Consider the following 21,668-nt stretch of genomic DNA (forward strand, 5'->3'; position numbering starts at 1 on the left):
ACAACAACATTTTTCTTGTAAAACAAAGGGGGGCCTAGCAAAAACAGTTTGGGAACCGCTGTCATAAATGAAGGAGCTGCAGAGGAAGGTTAGTGTTTCTACAGTTTGAAGCTTTGCTGCCATCTAGTGCTTCCTATTACAATCACAGCTGTGATATCTCATCAGCTTCACTTTAAAAACAAGACGAGCAAAAAACTGAAAAATAACTAGAAACCCTATAAAACTGGTACAAACAAAGTAGAAATCGAACGTGGATGAAATCATTTTTTAAAAAGAAGAAAACTCGAAGGAAAAAGACTTTTTCTGCATCAAGTAAGCAATACACACTAGGAAGAGGCCACCTCCAAAATAAAACTCCAAAATAAAAAGTCCTTTCTGAGCAAACATGAGTATTGACAAAAACACAACATCATCACATCCACTCGTCGGAAGTCCTGAAAATACTGTAACATAATAACATGAAATTATTTTTTAAAAAGGTGAATAAAGTAACACAATCTCTTAAAATATTAAAAATAGATGACAATGTTTAATACAATATTTAAACAAATAATAAAAATTACTTAAATTATATACATAACTTTTAACAAAATCATAAAGGAAATATTTTATTGATTATAAACTAATAAAAGTAAATTTGTTGACATATTCAAAATACCTTTTGAACTAAATTAATAAAATGAATTTAAAATATTAAATTAAAATGTCAACGACTAACAACTCGATATTTTAAAAGCATAAATTATTTTACGTAGTCAGAGTGACAATTATTTCGAAAAATCTTAGCGGAAGTGTGTTGTTAGCTTTTTAGCTTGTGGTCGTTCAGGCTGTTGTTGTGGAGGGAAGCAGTTAGCTCCGATTGCTCGTCCTGTGTTTGGAGGATAGTTCGCTGCTGGTTTTCGCTCATTCGGAGTTTCCATAATGGCGTATCAGCTGTACAGGAACACGACGCTGGGAAACAGCCTGCAGGAGAGTCTGGACGAGCTTATACAGGTAACACTGCCCGCGGACACGGAGCCAGTGCTGCCAGTTGGTGGCATTCAGCTCCCCGCTAGCCTGTTAGCCGGATGAGCTAACAGTAGCCTGCTAGCTGTACCATGTTTTAGACTCCAGAAAACAAGCAAAAAATCAAGTTTTTGCCGGAGAGGGGTTACAATTTTGCAGGTGTGAGCTGTAGGGGATGAATAAAAGCGAGGAGGTCAAAGTTCACAGACGTACAAGTTACTGTTCTGTAACAGTGATGAAGGTTCTGTTTACCTGGTTCAAGGGTGAGAAAGCCTTTTAATTAAACGAGTTGACGCTTCTTTTTCACGTCTGAACCTCACATCATGCTCTGACACTCGCCCTCTCAGGTGTGCCGCACTGTGGGAGAGTATAGTTTGTTCTTCAGGTGGTGAGAAATACGAGGAAACATCTGACTCTTTAACTACACGTAGACCAATCAGTGCTCCCTCCAGAGGCAGAGGAAAGTCCTGTGTGCTCAATGACCAAACCACTTTAGTGCAAAGTGGCAGATGACCTGAGTACAGCACATCTGTTTAAATCACTTCAGAAAAAAATTGGCTTGAAAATGTAAATTGTGCTTCTGATTTTTCTGTAAAGTCTTGTTTCAAAAAAGTCTTAAACCTTTTAGAACTAACAAAGCGTTAAGACTTTAGTTCAAAAACAATTCGTGTTGGCAAAGATGCCAACACAAGTTTGAATGGCTGCACTTCACTGTTGTACCGAGTTCTACCAGATGGTGGCAGCACACCCACCGGTCTGCTGGGCTATAATTTTAGGAACTGGGTATAAAATTAGGAGAGTAACTACACAAACAAAAGTAATTCTCTGGTTTTGTTCCGTGTGCCATCAGCTGTTACAACATTCCTGTTTGTGAGTGTTGTCTTGTTGTTGCCCTCGAGTTCATCTCATTTCATTTGCACCTGTGCAGGTGAAATAGATTCAGTGGTTTCTTCTTCGAATGTTCACCTGACTTTGTGTTTTACTACAATGATCGCGTGTTCCCACCATTTCTTTGAGCTGTTTATTATTTAAAAATCTTAAATTTAAACTAATAAATGTGTGTGTGTGTGTGTTCAGACTCAGCAGATAACTCCTCAGCTCGCTCTTCAGGTCCTCCTCCAGTTCGATAAAGCCATCAACACAGCGCTCGCCAACCGAGTCCGCAACAGGGTCAATTTCAGGGTGAGTCCATTTGTATTTTCTCAAGCTCCGCCTCCTAAAAAAAAAATCATCCAACCCCGCCTCTGTCTCTGTCTCCACCTCTCAGGGATCTCTGAACACATACAGGTTCTGCGACAACGTGTGGACGTTCGTTCTGAACGACGTTGAGTTCAGAGAGGTCACCGAGCTCGTGAAGGTCGACAAGGTCAAGATTGTCGCCTGTGATGGAAAGAGCGAGTCGACCCACAACAAAACTGATAAATGGCAAGTACAACACACACACACACACGTGCGCATGTCCATCAGAATCGGCCCTCCTTGTTTACTTTATTTGAGTGCAGCTCTTAAAAATCAATTGTACCAAAATCGTTTTTGTTCATTAAAACATTTTCTGCCGACACGACGCAGCAGCAGGGACGAGCTCCTCGTGCTCTGCGGCAGACGTTCTGCTGTGTTTCTGTGCTTCAGCTTTACTCGCTTTGTTCCTTTTCTTTAATGCTTGGACTCTGAGAGGAGCTTTGCATGATTGTTCAGAATAATCCTTTATCTCAGCGTGCGTGTTTTAACGTTCAAAAACACTTTGCTGTCTCTTCATTTACACACATGCAGAAGTGCAGCTACTTCCTACCTTGACCTTTCACAATAAAATCCACAGATAAATATGCTGTTTAATAAGTAAAAAAGGCTTTAAGATCTGATTTGTGAAAGTAGATGCTGATACCACAGCATAAAGATGCAGTCAACATAAAGTTGCTCCAGCAGATTCTCACATTTTCTTCTTCTGTGCCGGTGTTATTCGTCGTTAATGTCGCCTTTTCTTCTCTTTAGATTTGGGCGGCCGGCTCTCTGGGAGTTCCTCTGTGGGACAAAGTCCCGGATGGACCTGGACTGTACATATAATTTATTACAGCGGTCACCTGTGTGGGTGTGTGCGGCAGTTTGCTTTGTTTTTTATTGTTTACGGAAGTTTTTGTTCAGTTTGTTGTGATTATTGAGTCATGAATAAAAACTTTATTTAAAACACAAAGAACCTCTGAGCATTCGAGCCCTTCTGTTCCATCAGGTATCATGACGGACAAAGGTTTTAAAAAAAGAGGTGGGGTGGGGGTTGATATTCTGAGCTTTAAATTCAAAAGAAAAACAAATTTGTGAGAAAAAGCTCAAATTTACAAGAAGAAATTTCAGATTTGCGAGAATTAAAAACCTTAAACCAAGAGACAAAAACTGAGATTCATAAAAAGCTTCGGATCTGTGAAAATAAGATTGTGAGAAACACAAAATTAAATCAGTCTTAAACAGCGATTTGTTCAGATTATAAAAGGACCGAAGACGTTTCCAGAGTTTTTTCTGCTTTATTTACTACAACATCAGGACTGACATCATGTAGAAAAGAAATCACGGTAAAAACGACACGATCTTGCTCCTCAGCTTCCTCGTTTGCTTCATAAACAATATCAACACATCTTTGTCTCGTATTCGCTGCGGTGAGACTGATGATTGACGTCATATTTGGACCCATAATACATCATCTGTATGTACATCTCAGAAAAGAGCAGATATAAAATATAGATATTATAACTCTGTGTAAACGGATCAATACTGCACAGAGACGGAAATGGCTTCAGCTTCCAAACATTACAAAAAAAAAAAGACTTAATCCAGACGAGATGTTGAGAAACGGGACGTTAGCGGCCGCGTTTCAGCAGAACCTGCTCGAGAAAAGTCTCGTTTTAAGTGTTTTCAGCCTCTCAGAAACTCGCCGACGTCGCAGCGATCAGAAGCTGCTGACGGTCAGTTCTGCTCTTTATACAACATATCAAAAAGAAACAAAAAAATAGGTGCCAGGTGTTAGCTCCAAGAGGAACTCTTTCATTATAGCTCTATTTATATATATGCACGCAAATGTTACGTACTCTGTCACCAGTTTATTAGGAGCAGCAAGTTTAAAAAATGGAAGCAGCACTGAATTTTCTGCTTAAAATTTTTGTTAAAAAAGAAAAAACTGTAGAAACTGCCTGTAAATATTCTCTTCACCCTCTCACAGCGAGACGCTGAGCTTGAGATTTCAAACTAAAATCTGACTTCCAGGATCTCACGTGTGCTGCTTTTCTTTTAAATTTGGATTTTTAGCACCAAACCAGACTTGGACAGTCTGTAAATCTGACTCATTAAAAACGTAACCTTCAACCTTTGCTTCACTTCAGGCGTCCGTTTTTGTTATTTGGTCGACATCGCTGAGCAGGATACGTGTGAAGCAGCTCCGACGTGTTGAAACCTCCATGATGGCAGATTTGCTGCTGTGTTCCTAATAAACTGACCTCCGAGTGTAGTTACTTCAGGTCAGTAGAGTCAAAGTGTTTACAGAGAGATAAGAGCAGCTGCTGTGAGCGGCAGAAACCGTGAAATGCTCCTTTAGTCGCAGAGCGCTCAGCTGGAAGTGACGCGGACGTGTAAAGCTGCTTCAGAGCTGCCAAATGTTCATCGCACAGGTTTGGGACCGTTTCTGGTTCCAGATGTAAAAACATTAAAAGAAACATCCACCAGTAAAGTCCAGCCTCTGTTCTTCCTCCCAGTCTTCCTGCCTCTTCCCATCGCCTCAGTCGAGGAAGCGCTGGCAGGCTTTCTTCCAGCGGCAGGCTGTGCACCACTGGTCTCTGTGCTCGATGCCGTAAACCTTACGACACTTTTTGGCCTCGCCGCGAATCCTCCTGAAAAAACACGGAGACAAAAGGGTCAGCGAATGACTTCAAGATTAAAGCTTCACGCACATGAAAGGAAGCTGTAAGCTCGAGCCAACATAGGACAGCAGCTGGCCAATCAGACGCCACTGTGTCATCGAGTTTTCCTCCCGTGGCTTCGTTATCAGGGACGTGTGCACTGAGCTCAGCGATCAGCTGAATGGGAGGATCTCATAGACTACAGCCATCTCATATATACAGTCTTTGTTCAACAAAAGAGAAGCACTGACCTGGAGGGGGCGCTCTGATGCTGCAGCCACTGCTCTCCCACGCTGACCGAACGCACCCGGAATGACAGACTCTGAAGAAGAGAGAGGAAGAGGAGGTCAGATTGGAGCTTTTCATTGTTTCTCTGTTGCTTTCTGAAGCACGAACAAAAAAAACAGAAGCAGGGCGCCGTGACCTGTTCTCGGGGACGGAGCCTCGATTAAAGTGTTCATATTCCACGTTGGAAAGTCAAAGAGAAGCACGATAATTCAAAAAAACATAAAATGACCAAAGCAGAGACAAAGAATCAAAGAGACATGAGATAAAATCGCCACAGAAGGATGAAAAAGACAAGACGCCTCTACACGTTCATGTTATTGTGTGTCTGGCTCGTTGTCAGGAGGTGTTTTGTTTTTATTTTCAGGCCCAGCAGCCTGTTTTCAGTCGTGCAGTCGTGCATGAAGCAGCTGTTTACAGCCGTCACCACTGAGCAGTGTCCTCTGCCGGCCTGCAGGTGGCAGCGCTGCTCTGCAGCGCACAGCTCATGGAGAATTAATCACAAATGATGTGAGGGGATTTTCCTGCCTGAATGAAACCATGAGGGAGGAGTACGCACCCTCCTTTCTCCAGAATGAAACCAGTTTGAACAGGCTGCGGTGGCAGGAAGCAAACAATCGGCTGCTGTGCACACTCACCGAGAAAACACCGAATTGGAGAAGTGAGGGCAGAGAGCCGGCTGTGGGGGAGATGCACCGTAATTAGCTTTAAAAACTTGGATAGAACCTAAAATTCTCAGGGAAAGTCCTCCGTGCTGCTTCCTCTGCAGATCGGGGACAGAAAAGTCTGTTTTTAATGAAGACAGAGCCTCACTGTGCACACACACACACACACACACACACACACACACACACACACACACACTCTGTTAGGACACAACCTTCACTCTTCTTTAAGGATAACTTTGGGTTAATTGTGGACTTTCCGCCGTAAAGACCCGGCCGAGGGCAGCAGCTTCGTCAGAGCTCTGTCACGCCAAGTTTTTGTGCCCAAAGCACAAGTGAGCCAAAATTTCACCTTACACCTCTGACACCCTGCTGCGGGACGCTTTTAGTTTTTATGTCGGTTCCACCTCAGACTGAGAGACGTTCGGTGTCCGGGTGCCACCATGCTAGCAGCAGCAAACTTTTCCTGCTTTAATTGAAGCTTTTTTCTCTGATGGATCCTGAAATACCTACAAACGCTCCAGCAGGGAAGCAACAACTTCTGTGGTGCAGTAATGATGAGTCTGACTCATTCTGTCGGATTAAAGGGATGAAACAGAAGTTTGCTTCACGATCCTTTTTCTGAATTGGGGGGGGACAGGTGAGCTGGTCTCATCGTGGACCCAACCAATTACACTGTGGGTCTCACTGAAGGATACATCTGGTGCCAGACGTCATGGTAACCGGATACTGTTTTTTTTAGCCCATTCGACGCAGCTGTAGTGTCTAACTGTCCACGCTGCTCCTCGGTAGCTTCGAGGACACAAAGTGTGAGTTCAGCACACCTTCACAATAAAACCTGATTATTAAAAAACTGAAGTCTGAATTTTGGGGAAACTTTCTGATCGAACTGTTTTTTGTTTTTCGACCTTTAAGCTCACACCTCCCCCAGCAGCAGCTGCATCCTGCTTCAACTACAGCGACACAGACACCTACTGCAGAGCCGTGTGATTAAAAACAGCCAAAGTTCTATTATTAACTCAGCTTATCAACAACTGCTCTGACTTTACATCCAGGTATCCGCGTCGTGTTGGGGGCGATATCAGCTGAGCCTGCAGACGGGCAGCACCCACGCCTGCTGAGCTCCGCTGTTTATCCTCTGTGGGCGTGCTGAGCCCGCAGCAGAGACTATTTAGATACTTCTGTGTTTATGTTTTCACAGATAACAAAGGTTCAGATCCCTGATCGCAAGTTAGCGTGCTCCTCGCGGCATCATGAGCCCGGATAAATGTACCCGTGATGGCGTAAAAACGTGGAAACCACATCAAATCAAACATGGAGATCCCAGATGTGCGGGAGCGACCCGTTAATAACGAGTTCTCTCAGGTTCCTATAAATACAGATCTTAGTTGCTCTGAAGATTTACCTGTTTGTGGCAGGTGGTGGGCGGGGCTGTCCAACGGCAGGATGGTGTGGCTGCTGCCGCTGACACCACGTGTTGACTCGGAGGAGGAGCCTAAAAACAAAAAAATACGAGTTAACTATAACAATAAAAGTAATCATTAATATTTTACAGCCGAAAAAACATCAACACACCTGGTAGGAGTGCTCTGATTGGACCTGCCAGAAGCTGCCAGAAGACGAGGGGGCGGAGCAACTCAGGGCGGCACAGGAGGGAGAGGAGGGAGACGGTGTTGGTGGGCTGGAAGGCGAGGACGGGGAGGAAGCCGGTGAGGCGGGGGAGGAGCCGCTGTGTCCAGAATGGGGAGGAGACCGTTGCTGCGGATGCTCCCATTGGTTGATCTCAGTGTAGTAAAAATCCTCCTCACTGCGGGAACAGCGCTCATGTTCGCCACCACGGCTGTAAGAGGTCAGAGGTTATTATTAAACAAATTCCTTCCTTACTGTCAGAAAAACTTTCTGAAGAACAATTTTATATAAATACAGTTTTTAAAATATATGGAAGCCCATTGATGTCAGAAATTTCATTAAAATGCTGAAATTTCAGGATTTAAAAAATAAATGTAAATATGAACACATTGCATATCTGTGTGGGAGCAGCTGCGGTCAGACTTGATATAAAAATGTAAAGATATAAATCTGAAGTTTTCAAATGTTTCTGGCAGTAACGAGCTTCCATATTTAGCTCGTCCTGAGGCTGAGCAACGCCAGAGAATGGAGCCGCCGTCCGGTGAGGCTTACCACAGGTGTGTCGTCCTGATATGGCGTTTAATTCCCACCACAGACGTCAGCACTTTACCGCAGCTCGGCCACAGACACCTGTACGCCACCTTCACCGAGTTCTGCAGAAGGAAACGCATCATCACCACCGGCAGCTTTCGTGGTCTTCGACACTTCGACAATCAATAAATCGTTTTTCCGTGACTGCTGTAAACCGCCACTTACCCTGCGTTTCCGTGGTGCTGGCTCATCAAACAGCACCTGGTCCAGCTCCATGTCAACACCCTCATCAGGAGGCGTGGCCGGGCTGGCGTCAGACTCTTTGATTGGCGGGGAAGGAGCCGGGCTTCGGTGAGCGTGGCCGACGCTCCAGTAGCCGCTGTCGGAGAGCTCGCCGCCGCCACATTCCATCGAAGCTGCTGAAACAGCAAAAACAACAAAAACCATCAGAGGGAGAAACACCTCCAGCCTCGCTTCGTGGAGGAAAAACGTGTTGCTTGTTTGTTTGTTTGATGTTGTGTACCTGTGAGGTCAGGCTGGGCGGGGCTGTGCAGCAGCGGGCTGCAGGACAAACTGCTGAGAACCATCGCTGCCATCAGCTCGTTCATGTCCACCTCATGAGGACTCCTCTGACTGCGGGACGACAGGAAGCGGCGTTTAAACACATTTACAGGTAAACACAGAGTAAACAATAAATAAACACCAGAGGCGGGACGCGTCTGACCTTTTTGGGACATCGATGCTGGAGGACACGGATCTGCTGCAGGATGAAGGCGAGCTGTCGACTGAAGATTCACCTGCTCCTCCACACTGGAAATACATCTGAGATCAGACAGACACGGCTCACTGTGATTGGCTCAGAAAGCTGCCAGTCAACACAAACCTCCCCGAACAGAAATACTCTTAATTTGGACAGACGCTGCGTTTTCCCCACATTATTGCTCAGCTCAACATCCAGGACCAGCACTCACCTTTAATCCAAGATGGCCGTCTGCTCTGCTTGTCGCTTGCTGTCCCGCTGCCACCATCATCACCACAGTCTCACCAGTCTCCAGGTTGATCCCCGGACAGGTAGAGGTCACAAGTGCCCCAAGAGGAGAACGCTTCCCCAGACGAGCCTTTGGTATCATGTCTGCAAGAAACAAAGGAGTCTCTGTAAGCACAGCCAGGAAGCTGCAGGTGAAGGAAACCACCATGTGGCTGGAAGAAAAACACCTGCAGGACTGCGGCTGGAGGTACTGGTTCTGTCCAGGAGAGGAACTGCTGCAGAACCAGGACCTCCACCAGCAGCTCGTCAGCAGGACATCACTGTCTGCTTCGGTCACAGATATTAGCAGAGGAGAAATTTATAAACGGTGTTTAATGATTCAGATAAGAAAACCTGAAGGGACCGTGCATGCCCCGCCCACGCCGTGTTGGATTAGGACCAACGCCACACCTCCGCCTTTGTGTAAACACTGCATCTGTGCACAAACTCACGGCTAAGATTTATCTGCTGGCCCTCTGAGAGGCCCATCCCACAGGTTGGGCACCAGTGGACTACCTATCTAACTGTCAGTCTGCAGATATCCACTCCGAGTACACAAACACGTTGTGTACTTTTATCGTTGTTGTTTTTTAGTTTACTGGAGGATCTGAATCGTTCTGCTGGGAAAACGTTGGCTGTGGATTAAAATCTGAGTGAGTCACAGGCTGCAGAGTCATTTACAGTCAGGCTGTGTGTGTGTGTGTGTGTGTGTGTGTGTGTGTGTGTGTGTGTGTGTGTGTGTGTGTGTGTGTCATTACCAGCTCACTATCACTGTCACTAACAGGGTAGAGGATTAACATGAAGAGAGCAAATGGGTGTAACTGTCCATCAGCCTCTTTTTATCAGTTTACATCTGTTAACATGTGTGACCAAAAGTATGTGGACATGTTCCTCTGTGTATTTCTTTCCTCGGGTGGGGTGGAGGTGGGGGGTGATTGTGAGCAGAGAAAAACAGCTGGTAGAAAGCTGGAAGGCCATGGCTGATGATCATTACAAGCTGCAGCATAAACAATTTCCCGTCATTCAGAGCGAGCAGTCAGGGAAGCGCTGTCAGGGGTGGCGTCCACATACTTTAGCTTCACTTCAGGCTTTCAGATGTTGGAGTTTAAGGCAATCCTGAACTCTTCCCTGCACACTTTTCTGATGCTGACTTCTTTAAATGGTGTCCTATTTGGTGATGTCAGTGACCAAAGCACCAGAGTGCCCCTTAAAGTTCAAACACACACACACACACACACACACACTGTTCTACACAGTATTATAGTATTAAAGACGCTTTTTGTAAAAACTCTCCAATGAAAACTTTCCCCAGAACGCTGCAGCTCTTTGCAACAATGTTTCAGTGCAGCGGTCAAACACGGAGATCAAGTGTGGTGGAAATACAAATCACGCACACATGTTGCGCTAACACGTGGTTAAATATTGTTGGCGTGTTCTTGTCTTACACACCTTGTGGCTCACAGTGGTATTACACGAGAGCGCAGTCCGCCCGTGTTTTAGCTTCAGGCGACCTCTCTGCAGCACAAACACACGTTTCACTGACTTTAGAAGGTTTGAAAGTGGTTTCGGCTGCACGGCTGTTTCACATGAAGTACCTTTAATGACTTGGGACAGGACGTCAGCTGTTTCCAAACAATGTCTCCAGCAGAGGTCAGGAGCGTCACTAACACCCAGCTGGAGGTTATCTACATGTGCAATCACAATAAAGGGCTATTCTATTTTATTGTGTGGATGCCCTCAAATTATTCTTCTTTAAAAAATTCTGCTGGCTATGACTTTTGGTACTCATAACTTCTATACTTTTTCAGATATTGAAATTTTTTTTGCAATATTTTTTGCCCATTTCTGCCATATTATCAGAGGCCTCACTGATTTTCCTTGCCGGGTTGACCTGTGTTTCAGCTCAGTGAGATGAGCATCCGTTCTCAGACTGGGAGGCTGGGGTTCAAATCCCGCTTATGGCAAAATTTCTTTCAGTTAACAGTAAAACTTTTTTAACTCTTTTCAACACAAATTTCAGCTTTTTCACCCATTTTCAGCAGAATTTTCAGTTTTTCCTGCTGTTTTCAGAAAAAAACTCTTTTCAGCCCAAATTCTGCTTATTCACCTCTTCTGCAAAATTTTCAGCCTTTTCACCTCTTATCAGCACAAATCTCAGCTGTTTTCAGAAAAAAAACTCTTGAGCAGAAATTCTGGTTATTCATCTCTTTTCAGCAGAAATTCTGCTGATTGACCTCTTTTCTGCAAAAATTTCAGCCTTTTCACCTCATATCAGCACAATTCTCAGCAGCTTCTGCTCATTTCAGCAAAATTGTCAGTCTCTCCACGTGTTCTTTGTCAGAATGAGTTTGGCTCAGTGAGACAAGTGGCTGCCTTGAGACCAGGAGGGTCAGGTTCGAATCCTGCTCAGGGCAACATTTTTTTTTCACCACATTTCAGCAAACAATTTCTGCTTCTTCACCTGTTTTCTGCAAAATTTTCAGTTTCTTCACTGCCATACAACGTTTTGCAATTTTTTAACTTTTTCAGCTTTTTTCAGCAGACATCTTATGCGTTAAGGCATCCACACAGCATTTTTCGCAGGAAATGCAATTTTTTCTAGTTCTAGTTTAAATCAGTAAATTTTTATCGGTCTCAGAAACACGCCACTCATGAATGTGGTATTTCGATTTCTGTCCTGCGTCTCCATAGAGTTACTGATCATATTAGAAGTTGTCTGCCTATATTCACCGAGTTTTACCGTGAGAGCGCGCTCTGTTTCTCCTCTGGCTGAACTGCAGCCAGTTTCTGTAAAATGCAATTAACAGGAAGTGCAAACAACTCCTAAAATCAGCCTCACGGAGCCCACTTTGGGAATCACTCCTGTAGGATCCTTGCTTTTCAACATAAAGCACTTCAGACTGTTAGTGCGCACACACCGACACACCCACGCACACATAACCAATCGGATTCCTTCGTCCCTCCACAATAAGAGCCCCGCATGAACAGGAAAATAGCAACTCTGCAGCTGATCATTAACTCCTGAAACACAAAGTGAGACTCCTCCAACTCCTCACGCTGTGTTTGATCGGAAGGACGACGCAGAGGAGGAGGACACAAAAATATGAACCTTTTCACAAAAAACTAAAAAATCCTTCATTAAAAAAATGATTATCAAACAGAAGAAGTGAGAAAAAGAGAAGCAGTCAGCCCGACGCTGTAACTCCCAGCAGCCCCATCCTCACAGCAGTACACACAGTCTACACACAGTCTACACACAACAAACAAATAAATAAATAAAAACACACGCGCACTGCGCATGCTTCAGCAGTAAAACTCTGAGAGCAGTAAAAGTGCTTTAAAGCGAGCAGCTGTCACCTACCTGCAGCCTGAGAAAAGCACCAAAAACAAGACTCGGAGGATTCCTGAGTGTGTGTCTGCTGCCGTTCAATGAGAGCTCAGAGTGTGTGTGAGGGAGAGTGTGTGTGGCTGCAGTTCAACACCTTCAGTGCGGGACAAGAGACCTGCAAGACCCGGACTGGATCCGGCTGGACGGGAGCTCCTGAAACCCTCAGAGCTGCACGCAGGCAAAGCAGCTGCTGTAGGAACTTTCCACCCAAACCGAAGGAGGGGCGGATGGGGGGAGGAGGGCATCACTCAGCGTCTTTCAGCTGACAGGGAGGTGGTGCAGGCAGGGTGGAGGCAGGGCTGATATTCAAACCGGCACATTTTCCCCTGCAGGTCCGGGGACCCTGACCCTGCTTTCTGTAAAAGCCACAAGTGAAGACTCAAAATAACAGAGGGGCAGCTCAGCGGGTCACACAGGGGTCAGCGCAGAGCCCCCACCCACCACCTGCACAGTGAGTTTAATTAGAGAGGCCGTGGACAGGACTTGGTTCAGGTTCGGTTTCTGTGTGAAGCTGGAAAGAAACTCTCACCTTCGAGGTCACGAAATCTTTTTATTCTATTTTATGTGGTTTCTACTGAGCAGAGCTCTTCTACTGGGTTATTTTCTGGATTTTATTCTATGCTACTCTGATTTTGTAACTTTTATGGAGCTTTTTTGTGTCATGTTATGTGGCAAACTTACTGATTTAGATTATCTTGGCTTGTCTGTCCTTCCACAGGCTCGACCTTTGACCTTTCTCGCTCTGTTCTCACTGACTGACCTACATCCTGTAAAAAGGTGGAGGAAGTTCTCTCCTTCGGTCTGTCTGTTGCTGGAGCTCATGCTGGATGAATCCTGTTCATGGTTTTTCTTGGCCTTCAAACACGACCTGCCAGCATTTAGTCAGGACAAAGCAGCTGACTTGATATGCTCTTTGTTGTTTTTGGCTAAACGTCTGCTGATCACAGCTGTGATGATGCGACTGGAATAGAGGTTTTTGCTCTCTAGAGCATTTTTTCCTCCTGGTTAAGTAAAAGTGAAATACATAAACTCAGACATTGCTGTTATTGAAGCGCAGTTTTCTATTGTCAGCGCGGTCATGTGATCGCTTCAGTTTGCTTACAGGGTTATTTAAAAAGTTCAGATTTGTTTTCAGAAGTGGAGCCAAACTTTGAACCTGAAACGCAGACGGAGCTTTTTACTCATATCATTTATGAAGCTGCTGTATGTTTGTGTTTGCTGCTGTAACGGGAATCTTCTGAGTTTTTTGGATAAAGAATCCGTCATCCTAAATTTGAGGTGAGAAGAATACCTGCTGCCTCCACCTTTATGTTATTTGTGTTTTTTTATGCAGTCAGTCACAAACTTTACCGTCGTGACTCGCAGATGTCGGAGGATTTCTTTTTCTTTCTTTGTGCCACTAAACTGTGAATCACCAGTTTGGACTAGAGTGGCCCCTCAGGACAAAACACATACCAGAGTGAAAGCACAAGCATGAAGGGAAACAGACGTGAGATGAGACATTCCTCCAAATAAAGATGATTTTAAATAGAGGGAATAATAAGCTCAGTGTTGATGAGGCTCTGAGGTAGACGTACTCTGAGTCCTGCTGGGTGACAAACTTTGGCTTCAAAGTTGAAATTTGATCTTCAGTTTGACAATTCTTACAGTTAATACACTCACACTGTTATTATCACAGACACAGAGGTTCAGATACTGTTTGGTCTTTCTGAACATTTTTCTATGCTCTCACTGTGTCAGGAAACAACAAGGTGCTTTACAGAAAACCCCCCAAATCATACAATCCGCTGTGGGCAGCACACGGTGACAGTGAGAAGGAAGAACCCACTTTGCACAGGAAGAGACCTCCAACAGAGCCAGAATCAGGGAGGGGGGGAGACAGGAGGTCTCAGTGTATGTCTATTGCAGCATGACTAAGGGAGGATTCAGGGTCACCTGGTCCAGCCCTAACTATATGCTTTAGCAAAAAGGAAAGTTTGAAGCCTAATCTTAAAAGTAGAGATAGTGTCTGTCTCCTGAATCCAAACTGGAAGCTGGTTCCACAGAAGAGGGGCCTGAAAACTGAAGGCTCTGCCTCCCATTCTACTTTTAAATACTCTAGGAACAACAAGTAGGCCTGCAGAGCAAGAGCGAAGTGCTCTAATAGGGTGATATGGTACTACAAGGTCATTAAGATAAGATGGGGCCTGATTATTTAAGACCTTGTATGTGAGGAGCAGGATTTTGAATCCTGGATTTAACAGGAAGCCAAAACAGGAGAAATCTGCTCTCTTTCTAGTCCCTGTCAGGACTCTTGCTGCAGCATTTTGGATCAGCTGAAGGCTTTTCAGGGAGTTTTTAGGACTTCCTGATAATAATGAATTACAGTCGTCCAGCCTGGAAGTAATAAATGCATGAACGAGTGTTTCACTCTCAGACAGGTGGATTCTAATTTTACAGATATCGATGAGATGAAAGAAATCACAGCTATGTTCCTGCTGAAGGATAACAATCCCCAGTGAGAGTCACGTACACCAGAGAAGCACGAGCCTCCAAAACCCGCTTTCCTTGAGTTTATGACGTCATAGAACGTCATGTGACACAGTCCGGAGGATCGAAGACTAACAAACATGAACTCTGAACTCTGGTGCTCCCCGATCCGCGCCGGGTTTTCCCATCAGCACCCGCGGTGCCGCTCGAGCCCCGTAGTAAACAAGCTCACCACGTGGGGGAGGAGCTGAGCTCTGATTGGCGGAGGTCTGGAGCGCAGGCACACACCCCACCGAGGACTGTTGTTTATTGTGAGCAGGAGCGGACCGACCGTCTGTGGCAAAGCTGCAGGACACACACACCAGCACCGCGTACGCATCTGCTGCGCCTGCGCATTTCGCGCTAAGGCTCGATTACTGCGCAGGAACATCTGCGGAGTTTCAGCGGTGTGATCCTGCAGAGATAACAAAGAGACGGCTGTGGGCGGAGCGTGTGTGCAGGGGTACAGAGCTGCACGTAGCACACACACACACGCACACACACACGCTGCGCTGCTTGCGTGAGCTACGTGCAGGCCCCGCAGAGCCTCCGTTAAAGGAACATTCCGCCTCTTTTTGTGCTCCGTGTTAATGAGTCACGCCGACAGTTTGACCCACTTTCTCTGCGCTCGCAGCTCCCACTGTGTGACAGTTCACAGCAAAAATAACAGCCAGAAAAACATCAGCAGGACACAAGATGCGGAGAGATTTTAATCAGGAATGAAATTATTTTCTCAGTCTGACTCAAAACTGTTTATAGGCCTCCTGATATTTATTATCAGCTCTATGTGTGACTGTTTCAGATAGTTTTCAGCAGCTGCTCAGGAATTTATGGACAGATTTGCAGGAGAAGTGAAGGCGAGGTGGCCAAACATGAAGTCCTGGTGCCCACATCAGGATATTTTCAGCATCAAACTGATAATTCCCTGAATTTCTGAAATTTTTGCTCTTTGTTTTTATCATTTTAAGATGGAAATGCTGTTCTTTTTTATTTTTATTTGTTTTAGGAAAACAGAAATCAGATTCAGCAAATCCTAGAATATAAAGAATAGTAAAGCCAAAAGGCTCTCTGTGGTGCTTTTAAACACCGTTCTCTGTAATCTTACTCCTGCTGAGTCAGCACACACACACAGACGTGATTCACTCCTCTGTGTGTGTCTGCTTTCAGACTCTGAGGCCGTTTCAGGCTTTCTGCGGGAGGCGATCTGATGAACGTACCTGTGTCACCTGCTTTTTAAGATCAGGCGTGTTTCAAAGCTGTCTGTCACACGTGTCCTGAGACGGCTTCTCTGGGAATCATCAAATCACTGTGATTTACATGCGTGCAGGAATCTGTGGCAGTGTGTCAGTGCTGCATGGAGCTGCGCTGCAAAGGAGAGGAGTGCAGCTCTGTGTGTTTCTACAACGCCCAGTTATGGCGTGTTTCTGGGTGCACATATATTACTTAGACAACTACTTAGTGAACTAAGACACTGAAAACAACCTATAAAGGCCTCAAAAGGATCACATTAATACATCTGTTTCTGCTGCTTCAGCATCAGTGCGATGACTACATGACAGTAATAAGGAGACATTATCATCCAACCAATAAACAAGCAAGTGCTTCACCTTCAGCAGATCAAGTAAATAAGATGGCTACAAATGGAGGAAATTCAGTTTTACTCGGTTTAAGATCTACTTACGAGTTTCAGACCTGCGCAGAAAACACCAGGAGTGCAACATGCATCCATTTTCTCCACTGCTTATCCGCCCGTGCTGCAAAGAGCTGGCTTTCAGGGCGGACAGGGCAGGAGGAGGTGTCGCTGCGGCCTATCAAAGCTCACAGTGGCTGCGAGGCACAGAGCTGAGCGTTCAACCTCGCCTCCTTCAAAAGTGCTCGTAGAAGAAGAGGAGAAAACCTGAAGAGGCCAAAGCTACAGCAACGCTTGTAATGAAAGACTTCATTACGTGACCAACACGTTTCAGCTCGAGGCTTCATCGAGGACAACAGAGTAGAAAATATCTAAAATAAGCAAACACACATAAATATGCACCAGTGAGGCATGTAGTTTAAAGCCTGGAAGTGTGGGGAGCCCTGCAGAGCACCTGGGTGTATACTGTAAACCTAGTGATTTTATCAGAGCAGCTTTGCCTGATTCACAGTTGAAAATAATCCTTCTTTGTCTGACACTGGACCAGTTCATCCTCAGTGACGCATAGACTGTATATCAACGATGTACAGATGCTGTCGTGCAGAGTCAAAGGATATTTTGGCGGTCGCCATCGTAGCGTTTTGGATCAGACGCCGTGAGCTAGATTTGATAGTTGTGAAGCATGGCGGTGGTAGCGTCATGGTTTGGGTCTGTTCTGCTATTTCAGACTCTCGCAATGGAAGAAGGAATTCAGCACTGTGTGAAGCAATCTCACAGCAGGATGTGAGGGCAGCAGTCCATGACCCGGAGCTTTGGGGAAGTTGGGTGATTCAACAAGTAAGAAAAAAAAGACAGAAAGGAAATCGGTGAAGAAATTCAGCCCTGAAATCAGCCGCGGAGCGATCTGAAGATGCAGTCCAGCCAAGGCAACAGAAATACTGAAATACTTCCCTCGTCATCATTAAATAAACAGGAAGTGTCTGAGTGATTCTGGTAAAGACTTTTTCCATCCTGAGACTAGTTTGTTTATTTGACAAAGTTCAGCTGTTCATGGGTTAGTCCTGTTCCCCTGTTTTCTTTTATCTGAAAGGCATTAACCTGAACGTTGCTCGATATTCAAAAATTTATAACCAATAGTTATCATCATCATTATCAGCACACGTGGCCTCCTCTTTATCCTGAGGAGCCACATTTCTGTGTATGCCTGGGGCATAGCAGAGCTTATTTTTAAGGTCTATTCATCATCAGGATGCAGGGTTGTTTAATCAGCTGATGATGACATCACTCTGGCGTGATAGACCCGAAGCAGTCAGATGACTCGGTGAATAACTCTCAGTCTGATTCTCTCATCAGTTTTAGACATTCAGACTCTAAACGTGTGGACGGAAAGGAAGAACTCCCTTTTAACAGGAAGAAACCCCCAACAGAACTACAGTATGTGAAGGGAGGGGCAGCGATCTGCTGTGACAGGCTGGAGAATAGGGCTGTGTTTTGATTATCGATTTATCGATTAAAATCGATTCTGGCTTGGATAACGTGATATCGATTCATTCAAATCCTGAATCGATTTTTTAATATAAATTTATTTTGCCTGAAACGCCAGAATCTCAGGTTAAACCTCACAAAATTTCAACAACCACCAAACAGCTGAAACAGTAAATGAGAGCAGGAACACGGCTTCTGCACAGAGACGTAAACACAAAGCGCGGAGCCGCCGACGCATCAGGATCATCAGGATCAGTGAGATGTGATTTTCTCACCCGATGGCACGGACACGGTCGGGGCTGAAAGCCGACAGCTCGCTGATTCTGATGTTTCGGCGGGTCCACGCTTTGTGTTTACATCCTTTTTGCACTGATTCTGAAGCTGCAGGTTTGATCTCTCTCCAAACAATATTGACCGAACCAGCAGCAAAAGAAGATCCAAACTACGCTTCACATAAACATCGTCATGAATTCACTCTGACTTTTACTGTTTTGCTTCCACCAGGATAAAATCACACTCATGCACAGCTCTCTCTCTCTCTCTCTCTCTCTGTACTTCAACAACAGTTTCCCGTCTAAAAATCTGTTTTCTGCATTAATCGCTTGCTTGTTACGCACAAGTCTACCGTAGTTTACAGGCTGTCGGCCGCTGTTTGTTTCCTTTTACTTACTTCTGACAAGAAAGCCTCATTTCTGCCGTTCAATACTGAACAAATTTAAACTTTTTAAAATTATGCAAAATTGCGAAACGCTGTGTCTCTAATCAAACCTCTGTAACTTTGCTCTGCTTCACGTCAGCAGCATCAGCTAATGTTCATAAGTTGATTAATGGTTTTCTTTCATTTTTGATCTACTGCAGAATATTTTTATAAAATCCAGGCCAGGAAAATCACCTTCATGTTTTTCTGTGTTTTATCCGCAGCTAGCCTCACTGTGATGCACCTTTGATAAAGTCTCACAAGTGTCAGCTTCCTTTTTATAGATATAAAAATATGGAAATGTACTGATGCATGATCTGAATTATAATATTTCTGACTGTCTGAGGCAAAATTTCCCCGATTCAAATCGATTCGGGACCTTGTGAGTCTGAATCGAATCGATTCTAGAAATCAGTGATGATTCTCAGCCCTACTGGAGAAAGTGAAGAGGGAGGAGAAGAAAACTGAAACTATGAGAGAGCGAGAGCAAAGATTGTGCTCTGCTGCCATGATACGATGGTTATTCAAGGCTTTGTATGTGAATAGAAAGATGTTAAAATGGCCGAGTTTATTTAATGCTGTCCGAGTCAGTGTGATTAGAAATCCTGTTTCTAAGGTTTATAAGTCAAATATAATAACATCAGTTTGTCTGAACTTAGAGGAAGAATATTAGGTTCATCCAGCCTTTATGTTTAAAAACATTCACTGTATTGCAATAAGCTTTTGGACATCTGCATTCAGATGTATAATAACTTGTAACTCCCACTATTAATCCATAGTTTAATATCCATAATTTAATGTCAGCCCACCCTTTGCAGCTATAACTGGAAGGCTTTCCCAGGGTTTAGGAGCGTTTATGGGAATCGTTGACCGTTCTTACAGGAGCACATTTGGGAGGTCACACTGATGTTGGACGAGAAGGCCTGACAATCTCCAATTAATCCCAAGGTGGGATGAAAAGGTGTTCTGTCGGTTTGAGGTCAAGACTCTGTTCAGGCCGGTCAAGTTCTTCTACACCAGGGGTGCCCAATCCCGGTCCTCGAGAGCTACCGTCCTACAGCTTTTAGATGCATCCTTGTTCCCACACACCCGAATCAAATGAATGGCTTGTTATCAGGCCTTTGCCAAACACGATGGCATGCTGAAGAGGTAATCAAACCATTTGATTCAGCTGTGTTGAAGCAGAGATGCATCTAAAAGCTGCAAGATAGTAGCTCTCGAGGACTGGGATTGGGCAGCCCTGTTCTACACCAAACTGGCTCATTCACGTCTTTTTGAACCTACCTTGTGTGCAATTGTGTTGGAACAGGAAGGGGACATCTCCAAACTGTTCCCACAAAGTTGGGAACATGAAACAGTCTTGGTATGCTGAATTATTAACAGGGTATTAATCCCATAAATGTTTTCTAGGTCGGACCGAGGGGGGGAACATTTGCTGTCGTGCGGTCCACGTATGTGACTGCTGAATGTTGGCTGGTTGATAGGTGGGCAGGAATAGAACAGGGAGCGATAGCAGAGTTCAGCAGGGAGAAGCGGGAAAAAACTGCAAAATAAAAAAATAAAGAGAGTGGCTGCAGTGACACTTTTCATTATTTTTAATGCCCGGTGTGTTAGAACTTCACTCTCCTTGGCAGCTGGCTTACGGACCAACAACAACATGAGCAAGAGGGGCCCACAGACCGGTTGCAGCACATACTTTGTACACCGCCTCCATCTGACAGCAGAGCTCACTGCAGGCGACGGGCAGGAGTGGAGCCCACAGCAGAGGCGCTCGCTCCGCTCGACCATAAATTCTGAATTAGGAGTTCCCTTCTCTGGAACTAACTCCTGAGAAACAACCCATAACCCCACTCCACCAAAACACTCGGCACAATGAGGATAGACAAGTACCGTTGTCCTGGCAACCGCCAGATTCAGACACGTGCACCACCAGATGGAGAAGTGTGATTGGTCACAGATCTCCGCTGCGCTAGAGTCCAGTGGCGGCATGTTTACACCACTGCATCCCACATTTACAATGTGCTTGGTGATGTAAGGCTTGGATGTAGCTGGTCGCCATGGAAACCCATCCCATGAAGTTCTCTACGCGCTGTTCTTGAGCTAATCTGAAGGCCACGTGAAGTTTGGATGCAGAAAGTCTGCGACCTCTGTGCACTATGCTCCTCAGCATCCGCTGACCCCACACCGTGATTTTACGTGGCCTAGCACTTCATGGCGGGGTTATTGTTACTCCCAATCGCTTCCACTTTGATATAATCCCACTCACAGCGGAACGTGAAAGGTTTAGTAGTGAGGAAATATTTGGACTTGTTGCACAGGTGGCAAACTGTCACGGTTTGTAGAAGCCGTGTGCATGCTGAGGTGCTTGATTTTATACACCTGTGGAAGTGACTGGAACACCCGAATTCAATGGTTTGGATGGGTGAGTGAATACTTCTCACAATATCGTGTATTTGTGATTTAACTAACTTTAACTTCTTATATAAAGCGCCTCGAGGTGAGTTGGTGCTATAAAAATAGTCGAATGTGACAGGTTATTATCTCCATAGCAATGAAAAAAAAATGTGTTTGCTAATAATTTTACCAAAGAGAAGCATGTATGATGTAAACAGTGTCCGCCGCTGTGACATGTTAAACTCAGCGAAGACAGAAAACAGGACTCTGTTCTCCAGAAAATAGTCATAGCCGAACCCCACCCCAAAATCACCTCATTCATAACTGCTGTGCGTAACATGATGTCAGTCAGGAGGTGCGTTTCTTTTCTTCACCTCTGTGGTTGCAATACCAACGTCTGTGTGTGAAGAAGACTCCTCGTTTCCACGGATACGTCCACTGGCAGCTGATGGACGTGGTAAACGTGCCTGCTGATAGTTTCACTGTTTTTAGTCATCAGCTGAACTCTTCTGATTAACTCTGACTCACACGATAACAGGATCTGAC

At 44.9% G+C, this 21,668-nt stretch overlaps 2 protein-coding genes across 5 annotated transcripts in view; one reads left to right on the forward strand and one right to left on the reverse strand.

The window, feature by feature from the left end:
• Positions 1 to 749: 749 nt before the first annotated feature.
• gtf2a2 (general transcription factor IIA, 2) lies at positions 750 to 3,133 on the forward strand. The gene is made up of 4 exons (XM_005726355.2): positions 750 to 993; positions 2,083 to 2,187; positions 2,273 to 2,430; positions 2,995 to 3,133. Coding segments are annotated over exons 1-4 (336 nt in total). The 5' UTR covers positions 750 to 921; the 3' UTR covers positions 2,996 to 3,133.
• Positions 3,134 to 3,502: 369 nt separating this feature from the next.
• znf395a (zinc finger protein 395a) overlaps positions 3,503 to 21,668 on the reverse strand; it is an 18,792-nt gene continuing 626 nt past the window's right edge. Inside the window, exons 1-10 of one of the 4 annotated variants that reach the window (XM_013909130.1) lie at positions 16,598 to 16,651; positions 8,965 to 9,125; positions 8,718 to 8,815; positions 8,517 to 8,626; positions 8,219 to 8,412; positions 8,015 to 8,115; positions 7,409 to 7,673; positions 7,239 to 7,328; positions 5,135 to 5,205; positions 3,503 to 4,874 (exon numbers count right to left, since the gene is read on the reverse strand). In XM_013909130.1, coding sequence (XP_013764584.1) covers positions 4,763 to 4,874; positions 5,135 to 5,205; positions 7,239 to 7,328; positions 7,409 to 7,673; positions 8,015 to 8,115; positions 8,219 to 8,412; positions 8,517 to 8,626; positions 8,718 to 8,815; positions 8,965 to 9,125; positions 16,598 to 16,637 — 1,242 coding nt within the window. In that variant the 5' untranslated portion in view covers positions 16,638 to 16,651 and the 3' untranslated portion in view covers positions 3,503 to 4,762. Of the gene's footprint in view, positions 4,875 to 5,134; positions 5,206 to 7,238; positions 7,329 to 7,408; positions 7,674 to 8,014; positions 8,116 to 8,218; positions 8,413 to 8,516; positions 8,627 to 8,717; positions 8,816 to 8,964; positions 9,126 to 12,502; positions 12,669 to 16,597; positions 16,652 to 21,668 lie in introns of those variants that run through there. The other 3 variants (XM_005726356.2, XM_013909128.1, XM_013909129.1) reach the window with 3 other exon arrangements.

Source organism: Pundamilia nyererei, unplaced genomic scaffold (assembly GCF_000239375.1).
Source record: "Pundamilia nyererei isolate P.nyererei 1_Seehausen unplaced genomic scaffold, PunNye1.0 scaffold00019, whole genome shotgun sequence".
In the NCBI taxonomy this organism is placed as follows: domain Eukaryota; kingdom Metazoa; phylum Chordata; class Actinopteri; order Cichliformes; family Cichlidae; genus Pundamilia; species Pundamilia nyererei.